General features: G+C 37.2%; 1 protein-coding gene across 1 annotated transcript in view; it reads left to right on the top strand.

Moving 5' to 3' along the window:
• Zfhx4 (zinc finger homeobox 4) overlaps positions 1-10,000 on the top strand; it is a 187,414-nt gene that overhangs the window by 26,206 nt on the left and 151,208 nt on the right. Inside the window, 2 exon segments of the mRNA XM_023706341.1 lie at positions 1-340; positions 1,191-1,693. The exon segment at positions 1-340 is cut by the window's left edge and continues 2,296 nt beyond it. Of these exon segments, the coding sequence (XP_023562109.1) occupies positions 1-340; positions 1,191-1,693 (843 nt within the window).

Below are 10,000 nucleotides of genomic sequence, written 5' to 3'. Positions count from 1 at the left end.
AGTGGCTGCGGGACACCCTCTCCATCCAAACCCAAACAGAAACCCACCTGGCGGTGCGAGGTTTGTGATTATGAAACCAACGTCGCACGGAACCTCCGGATTCACATGACCAGTGAAAAGCACATGCATAATATGATGCTTTTGCAGCAGAACATGAAGCAGATCCAGCACAACCTGCATTTGGGCCTCGCTCCAGCGGAGGCAGAGCTTTATCAGTACTACCTGGCCCAGAACATAGGCCTGACTGGAATGAAGCTGGAAAACCCTGCTGATCCTCAGCTCATGATCAATCCATTCCAGTTGGACCCAGCAACGGCCGCGGCTTTGGCTCCTGGACTCGGTCAGTATTCACTGTCCTTCTGCACTGTTATTAGCTTCTAATCACCTTTTGATTTGGTGTAATGCACCCAGATAAAGTGGTGAGTGCCAGCAAATTGGAGACAGTTTACTAGAAAGGGCTTTTGCTCTTTGAGCTGCATGAACCAACTCCCCGTGCTTCTGCTTCACAGCTGAATTGACTCTAGAGAGGAAAGAGTTAAGGGATCAATGGCAAACTTTGTCTTCATTCAATAGGTTGATTAACAAATGCTAATTTGCATTAGGTGCTTGCTATCATTAGCCATTCTTCACAAGGTTTGTTGTTTCAATTTTGATTTATTTTCCTAAAATTTCAAACTTGAGCTTCAAGAGGAATCTACAGTTACTTTGAATTAAATATTTTAAAAAGCATTTTAGTGGTTGTGATTGAAGATACTTAAGCTAACAGTAATACCGTTACCGCATCCCAGGTATTTGGCAGTAGATTACAGCTGCACATACAGAATTAGCCAAATCTCATCAAGCTCTAAGACAAATTGGGAAATAACAATTAGTGTGTGTGTAAGTTTATCTAAGCTCTGAAATTGCAAACACGTGACTGTTTTGTTATGGTATTGATCAACTTTCTTGTCCTGGAAAATACAAATTTCAGAATGACATCATGCCCAGTAGGAGTAATTAAAGCTATCTGATGAGGGAATTTAGAAGTTGAAAGGGATGATTGTAATTGATCCTGATTCAATCCTATTACAGCCTTTTATAGTTTAAGCTCTAGAGAAAGCACATTCCTTGTCAAGACTTTATTTTACAGAATCCTTCGTGTGTACTGTGTTTTCTAGTCTCTATTTTTCCTTTTAATTTTTTTCCTGTAGTAAATAATGAGCTGCCGCCTGAAATCCGGCTTGCCAGTGGTCAGCTAATGGGTGATGACCTGTCCCTCCTTACTGCAGGAGAGCTGTCACCTTATATCAGTGACCCAGCACTGAAGCTATTCCAGTGTGCTGTTTGCAACAAATTCACCTCTGACAGCCTGGAGGCCCTAAGTGTGCATGTGAGCAGCGAGCGCTCTCTCCCTGAAGAGGAATGGAGGGCTGTAATTGGAGATATCTACCAGTGCAAGCTCTGTAACTACAACACTCAGCTCAAAGCCAACTTCCAGCTCCACTGCAAGACTGATAAACATATGCAAAAATATCAACTGGTGGCCCATATTAAAGAAGGGGGCAAAAGCAATGAGTGGAGGTTGAAGTGCATTGCCATCGGCAACCCTGTTCACCTAAAATGTAACGCTTGTGACTACTACACCAACAGTGTGGATAAATTACGTTTGCATACTACCAATCACAGGCACGAAGCAGCCCTGAAGCTCTACAAGGTAAGCAGTGACATCTATTTCTGCTGGCCCAAGTAGACAAGGGAATTAACTGTTTCAGAGCTAGGAGCACAAATCAGAGAGAGAGAGAGAGAGAGAGAGAGAGAGAGAGAGAGAGAACAAAGTTTCTGATTAACATAACTGCAAGTGTATTGAAATATATAGAGTGGAAAATTTATTTTGAAGAGTTGCCATCCATCCCAACTATATCTTTCACTTGCATTGATTACTTCTCCCTGGCTTTTTTTCTGGGGTATTGTCCTATAGAATGAGGTGCTTTTTGGGTCTCTTGCTGTTTTTAAAACACAAACATGAGCATGGTTACAGAGAGCAGAGGACAAAAATAATAGCCCACATCATGAATGTGTCATCTTTAGTTTGTCGAAAACAAAGAACGTTCCAAATGTGTGTGTGCACGCCCATGTGCGTGCGTGTGCGTGTGTGTGTTGTGTGATCTCAATGACGCTGAGTAAACACTCTTCTTTAGCATCAGTTGAAAGTCTTCAAAACTAAACTCCACCGTAGTGTTGTATGGCTGTTTCCTTAACTAGTAATGCCTCTCAGAAAGATGCAGTATAGATCAATATGCTCATAGAATGCAAATGTGCTTCTGCTTTGACGGGGAGAAACCATGCAGGTGCAACGCATATGTGCAAGTGAGGGACATCATGGAGCGCATGATTTATCTTGACATTTTTTAAACTTTAATTACTGATTAATTTCTTTTCTGCAGTTTGTTCACTGGATTGTTTTGATTTTCTTGGTTTGTGTACAAATGTAACACATTTATTTCTATGAGGAATAACTAGGTAACTTATTAAAAACTTTTTGTCTAGAGGATATTAAAATTCAGAAAATATTGCGAACCATTAGTCATTGTAACAAGCTCTAAATATGATTACAAAATCCATTTTGCAAGTGTTATCTATTGATTTATATTAGAAATCAGCAATAACTATACTATCAGGAGTCAACCAATGATTATAATACCTGTAGCTTTTCTAATCCTATTTAAAATTATAAGCACAACAAAAAGATTAGATGATGGTTCTATGGATTAGGTGCAAAAATTCTTTATTTGGGTTGGTCTAGCACTTTATTTCTTCAGGTTCCTGTTTGAGGTGGCTACACTCTGCATAAACACCTAAAGACTCAGTGTGAAAACTTTGGGGGCAGTTCCTGTGGTATCGACACTGTGTCGATCAATAATGAAAGCATTCGATCTGGTCTACACAGTTTGTGGGGAGTGCAGGCTCTAATGTAAGATGGAACATGTCTAAGTCAAAACTATTGATAATATAATATGAAGGATTAATTGTATTATAATTCATAGGTTTTACAGCAACTGTTGAGAACTGTTCAATTGTCTGCTTTTTTTTTCTGTTGATACCTGACCTATTAAAACTTTTAGAATTCCTAGGAGAAAAAAACCAATGTTAAGTTTGTATAAATAATAGATTTAGACCCTTGGAGCTATATAGAATATTCATGAACTGTGTTTATATTCACACGGTTCCTCTAACACTTTAAATTAATGTGTTGTGAATAGACAACATAAATGTGCAAATTTTTGTGTCTTATTACTCTCACGCGGGAACCTTACGAAAGGAAGAGTGTTGTTTTTTATTTTCTCAGGAGAGGTTATTTAATCAAATTTTTTGAAAGTTATTTGAAAATGTATGGGGGTGTGTATGAATTCTCTGTGCTAGGTTTTCCCATTTATTCCCTAAGTGTGGCTTGACTACCTTGCTGGTGGTAAGGCAAAGTGCTAGGTGTCAGAGTTACTCTGGAAGTTCCTCTGGGGAGATATCTGGATGTTGCCTTTGAATTTAGAGCAATAGGTGAGATAAAAGCTTGGTTCTAAAGAGGGTTTTAAAAGCTAGAGTGAAAAAAAAAAAAGCTAGAATGCTTTAGATTCCACAAGTAAACAATGCACTCTTACTTTGAAGATCTTATGAATCATATAAAAATGTATGAGTTTTTAGTTGGATAAATTATATCAATTAGTGTAGCATATGGTCAGCAAACAAACAAAAACCTACTTCGCACAAACTTAATTTTGAATTAAAAGAAGATTGAAGAAAAAATATTTGTGCTATTGAAAACTTGTTTTAAATAGCCCAACTATGTTATTTTGCGTTGTCCTTCAAAGAGCATTCTTTATTACAAGCGGCAGTGTGTTGAAGATATTTCCAAACTGATTTCAGAAACTTTGTGGGTCATAAGATTTTCAAGCACAGTAATGAGGAAGGTAGCCAACTTTGTCAGCTTGCTTTGGTAAAATAAAATTGGTTCATAAGTAATATTAATTGCATTTAAATGAGACTAACAAATTAGCCTGTGGGAAAAAAAAGCATATTATTTTCATGTGACTAAAATTTTAAAATTAGACTTAAATGAGTTAATGACTACATAATAATCTCCTATGTAATGTCTTTGTTTTAATTTATATCACTTTGCATTGTGAGTTAGTTAGATTTTAGAGGGAAGTGACAAGTAGCCCTCGTAAGACAAATACAGAGCTTTGAGAAAGCAGCTTTTCTCATTATTGACAACATATTGATTTGTAACACTCTAGATGTGGTGATGTGTCACTGCGATTTGAATAAACCAATTTATCCCATGTGTTGTCAAACTGAAGCCGTTTTACCAAAAGAAGAGTGTGTCTTTATTCCAGCTTACGGAGGTTAAAAGTTAAAGGTTAGGGGTTAGCTTAAAAGCATCCTCTGCCTAGCTGCTTAACTTTAAACTGATCAATTTAATGAAAATCTGTTTTACAGATGTTGTTTTAATGTATTTGGCAGGATTTAGTCAGCTTTAACATTAGACATATGCTAGTAAAAATTATTTCTTTATTTGACCAGAACAACACCTTTCCTTTTATGTTGAAGGTAGATGGCTTGTGGGTTACAATATTTTGGCAAAGAACCCAGAGGCAGAATGTGTTGATGACCTTTCCATATGGACTAAAAAAAGAGAATACCTTTATGTCTATTGCAAACAATGACTGCAAAAACAAACAAAGCTGTAGTCATTTTTGGCAGTGTTATTTTCCTTACGATTTTTTGAAGAGCAATTTTGTTATTGTTAAGAAACTCTTATGCATTTTTTTTGGAATGAAATTCTCAGAAGTGCTAAACATGATTGAATTTTTCAGCTCCTTCAGGAATTTTAATGTTGAAGTAAAATAAAAAAATAAATGAAATTGAAGATTAACCATAATCCACACTTTGAATATAATAATGTATACTTAAAGTGAAATGAGCTTAAATAAATACTAAATGCCTGGATTGTTACATTAGTCTTATAAGATAAATCTGTCTTTCTATCATTTACCTATATTTCTCTACAAACATATATTACTATAAATACAAATCAGAGTGGCTTTAAGTTAATCAATTTATTAGACTGAATTTTATTTTTCTAGCTTCATGCTTTTGCATCTTTTACATATTTTAGCCCAGTGATGTTCCTTAATAAATATTCCTATGATCACTAATGGACTAATAAATTAATTGAGGAATGGATTAAAGAAACCCTTTTACTTGCAATCTTCACTTAAAAAATGTATTGCAATTCCTTTTGAATGATCTAAATTGTTTCTATAGGGTAAGATATAATGAAACCCACTTAGCATTACACAAACTGGGGAGAGCAAGCAGGACTTTGGCAACCGTTCAGATTTATAGAAGTTTCTTCTTGACCAGGGGTAATGAGCGCACTTAGGCCATCTGGCCGGTGTGGCCTCCACCCTGTACGGGACACACCCATGCTCTGGATGCACCTGCTTCTTAGCCGCTCCCTTACTATGATGTATATTTTCAAGTAAGGTGTTCACAGCTTTTCTGGTTCAAAGTCAAAAGTAATTCTATGAGCTTTGCATCTGCTAGGAGTGTGGCGGAGAATTTTGCCTCAATCCCATAATGCTATTTTCACCTTTGGATTTCAAATTGGCTGAGAGCAGTGAATACATCGCTTGTCTTCATGGTGAGCCAAAAAGAACATACATGGAAGTCAGTCGGAGGAGACTTTTAATACAACATTTCCCAAAAGACATATTTGGGGTTTTCTCACTCTCCATGTTATAGATATAAGAATCTGAGTGAAGAACTGAAAACAATGGAGGGTGAAAAGAGGTACATCAGGAGAAGTATGTGCAAAGAAAGCAATAATTAGCTTCACTTACCCCTTTTTTTTTTTTTAACTGTTTTTACTGTAGCTAATAACTAGATCAATCTGGAGTTAACTAAGTCACAAGAATTTCATTTTACTAGACTTGAGTCCAACTTTGCAAGTTATAATAACCAAATACACCAGATATGTACCATTTCATTTATTGAACTGTCATTGTCCCCTTGTGAAGGTAAAAGATGTCAGGAGGTAGAGCGGTACATATTTGCATACAAATTATTGTGCAAAAGAAACTGGAGTACAGCTGTGTGGCTAAAAACCCCAACCAAGTTTTTCTTTATGTTATTCTAATCATTTGTTTAGGTAAAGAAAGCTATTTCCAGAGAAAAATGAAAGGTTTTTTTCCTGAACATAATCCAAAATATTGAAATTTTTGCACTGCTTTTATTAGTTTCAGATTTATGTTCATTTCAAGGTTGAAATGCACAGTGAAATTTAATTCCAGTTACATGATTTCTTTTTAAAATTAATCACAATTCAAAATTTCTTATGGTATTTTCATAAAAAAGAGAAGTAGAGGTTAAAAGAAAAGTTTCTGAAATAGAACAATTCACACTTGCCGAATACCTTTACCTAAGAAATACACAGATCAAATAAAGAGGACTCGGTTAGCTAATAGCCACTAACATATCACTTGTGTACTGAGCTCACAGCTGACCGGCCCAACCAGCTACACCTACTTCTGTTTTTAACCTCATAATTTACTGAAACACAGCCATGGGTTAGAAGAGCGATACTGCAGCACAAATACAGACTTCCTTTTTGTTTGTTTTTACTGCATTCAGATGGCAAATAATAATAATATATTGTTATCTTATGAGCCGAGAAGCCTCTTTGCGTACACTCAGGAAAAAATAAAAAACAAAACAAACAAACAAAAATAAAAACAGGCCAGGGAGATGGCTTAGTAGATTAAGCACATGCCTGGCAAGTGCAAGGGCCTGAGTTCAATCCCTGGTTCTGCAAAAAAAAAAAAAAAAAAAAAAAAAAACACTCAGGAAAAAATAAAGGCCAAAAAAATGTATCTATTGAAAATGTAGATGGATACATAACCATCCCTAGAAAGACTGATTTAGATCAGATGTTGGAAACTTACTACTTTATGAGGGGATAGAAAAAAAAAAAAAAAAAAAAAATTAGCATGTGAAATTGTTGTCAGCCCAGACAGATTTGACAGAAAAAGCACATAAAGCCTCTTCATCTTATGTTCTATATGTCTTTCATTAACTAGTGCTGCCAGCTCCATACACGTCAGGCTATCATACTGTTTTCTATTTTTTTAAATTCTTAATATTTTATCCCAATCAGATCTCAGCACAGAAATATTCCATATTGCAACATTACCTAATTTCCCAAAGAGAAGCATTCCATTAAGTAAAAGGAAGAAGGCCTTTGAAAAAATACACAAGTAAAAGCAGAGTAGTACATTCACAAGTGTAAAGGACTGTCAGGTCTTTTCCAGTATATGGTTTTAAGGACCTGCTTCATCTTGATGAATTGGTCATATTTGGGGGGAGAGAAGCATATCAGAAACCAGGGCTAGGTAGAGTACTGCTCTTCACTTAAATGTTCTTTCATTTACTCTATTTAAACGCACAAGCTCCCATAAAATCACCACCACCACCACCACCACCAGCACCCAACTACATCTCAGAAACATGGTCAATAATGTGCATCCCCCCCCCCAAGAAGCAGGCCAACTCGTACTGTATGATTTATGTAACTTTTTATGTATAACTTGTGTTCGCTCTATCTCATGTGAAACATGGGTATGGTTTAACTGAAACTAGTAAATGGCTCATTTGTCACCCAACCTGAGGTCGTTTAGGTAAAGCAGAAAAATGTGTCATCTCATAATTAATGTTCCTTCCTTGTGTTTCCTGGGCCAAAGTCTACCTACTCCTATCAGTGGAGCTTGAGTGAATTTTCCAGTGTTCATGTGAGTGCCGGGATGGCAGGCGGTAACACAGCCAGGCTCATATGTGAGGCAGGCTTCATGCTGCTGAAAGGGTCTTGGCCCAGGGTGGAATGAGGAGGAGCTGGCATGTTCATAATGACCACAGTTCTGCTTCCAGAACATCTGGCCTTCCCAAGTTCTACTGGATATGCTTTACCAAGTTTGCTTTGAGTCTGGGCCTCAGCTCAGGCTGAGTTCAATTAGATGTGGAGATTTGTTCATTATTCAGCTAATTCAAGCTTTAAAGAAAGGTATTCCCCCCACCCCAAATTATCAGGGTATTTCTGGAGAGCAAATGGGGATACAAGTTATGCAAAAAGGAAAGGACAGCCATGGAGAGGTAGCTACCTATTGGGAAATGTCTTTGGAGATTCAATAACCTAGGAGTGTGATGACTGGCATTGTTACAAATGTTAAATTTCTGCAGCATATGCAAATGATGTCTCCAATTATTACTTCCAATAAATACAAGAGCATTTATTTAGCACTTGGCATAAGCCCACATCTGAAATGTCCTGTGTATTGTGTCTGTGTCTGTGAATCTTTTGGGATCTTCCTACATGCTGTTCTTAGAGGGTTTTCTAGGATGATGATTTAAACTTGCATCCCCATACAGCTTATATTCTTGTGATTAGATGCTAGAGATGATGATGTATTAAGGGTTAAACCCAAAGACCCCGTCATCAAAAGTTTCAAGTTTTTTTTTTTCCAACAATGATTAAAGGAATGCATGTGGCTTGTCTTTTGAATTATCAGTAGATATAGTACAAATGTCACTTGCATATGTTGGCTACAGTTCTTGGCCTTGTACACAACAGCACTTCTTGATTAGTTTAAGGCAGGGATTATTTTGGAAATTTTAGCATAGGCTAGAACTTTTCTATCAGTTGAAACATTTATGTAGCTCTTCACAAATGGGGATAGTGCTATTCATTTATTACTAGAAAATAAGGAAAATCAGGGCCGGCCAGATAGCTTAGCAGATTAAAGTGCCTGCTTAGGCAGACACAGGGACCAGGATCCACCCCCAGTGTGCACTGCCAGCCCGATCCCAGGGCATGCTGAGATGCAGATTGAGATTGGACATGGTGATGTGTGCCTGTAATCCCAGCACTTGGGAAGCTGAAAATAGGAGAATCATGACCAGTCCAACCTGCATAGTGAGACCCTGTACTATACACATGAAATTTTTTTAAAAAAGAAAATTTATGGCTGAAGAATTATATCCTTATATACCTGCTGCTAAAATTAGTTGACCACAAGGCTGATGGTGGAAAGGAATGAGCTATTGATAGATCCAGTTGGTTAACTCCAACTTGGAAAGAAAACTTCTAAAATACTGATTTTATCTCTGATCATGTGTACTGTGGAAAGAATTGCATCATATGGAGTTCAAAATGGATTGTTTATATATGATCAAATATAATATGGGAAAGGATATAGCAAAGATACTCTTTCTTCTGATGCCAGCTTTTCTATCAACAGTGTGACCAGTCTGGTAATTGACCTAGGTGTTTACTGTCCTTTATAATGGCACAACTGATCACAGAGGTAACATTTACTGACAACTACCATAATGAATTAGAATACGTATGTACATTGTCTCATTTACTATTTTATTAGTCATTTTTCCTTATTGGGGCAAAATACCTGCCATGCACAGCTTATAGGAGACGAGGTTTATTTTGGCTGATGATTTTGGAGGCTTCAGTCCATAGTCAGCTGTCTCCAAGGCAGAGACACCAGAGCAGAGGGGCCAGCAGAGGACAGCTGCTCCCCACATGGTTCGGGGGAACCCACCTGGGTGGGGGAAGAGCCGGGAAGAGGATGGTTTTATAGCCTTCTGGGTTGTGGCTAACAGTGAGGTTCTACCTCCTAAAAGCACATCTGGAAAGGAACTTCTTGATGGATTAATCTAATGATGAAGTGACTGCCCCATATTCTAATCACATTCCAAAAGTGATGCTACCTTTGAACATGAGCCCCTTGGCAGATATTTTTGTTCCAGATCATAATACTGTCCCTAAAATTTGTTTTTTTTTACACTGTTTCATAGAAATCTGCAATGACTTTTATTTTTTTTCAAAGTTTTATTGATAAACAGATAGCAATGAGACAGTTTCAAATCAAATCGGAAGTACAGTTTCAACAAATAATACACT

The sequence above is a fragment of the Octodon degus genome, unplaced genomic scaffold, assembly GCF_000260255.1.
Source record: "Octodon degus isolate 3935 unplaced genomic scaffold, OctDeg1.0 scaffold00252, whole genome shotgun sequence".
NCBI classification, from domain to species: Eukaryota; Metazoa; Chordata; class Mammalia; order Rodentia; family Octodontidae; genus Octodon; species Octodon degus.
Note: the sequence above shows the minus strand (reverse complement) of the source record. Positions and strands in the feature narration are given on the sequence as shown.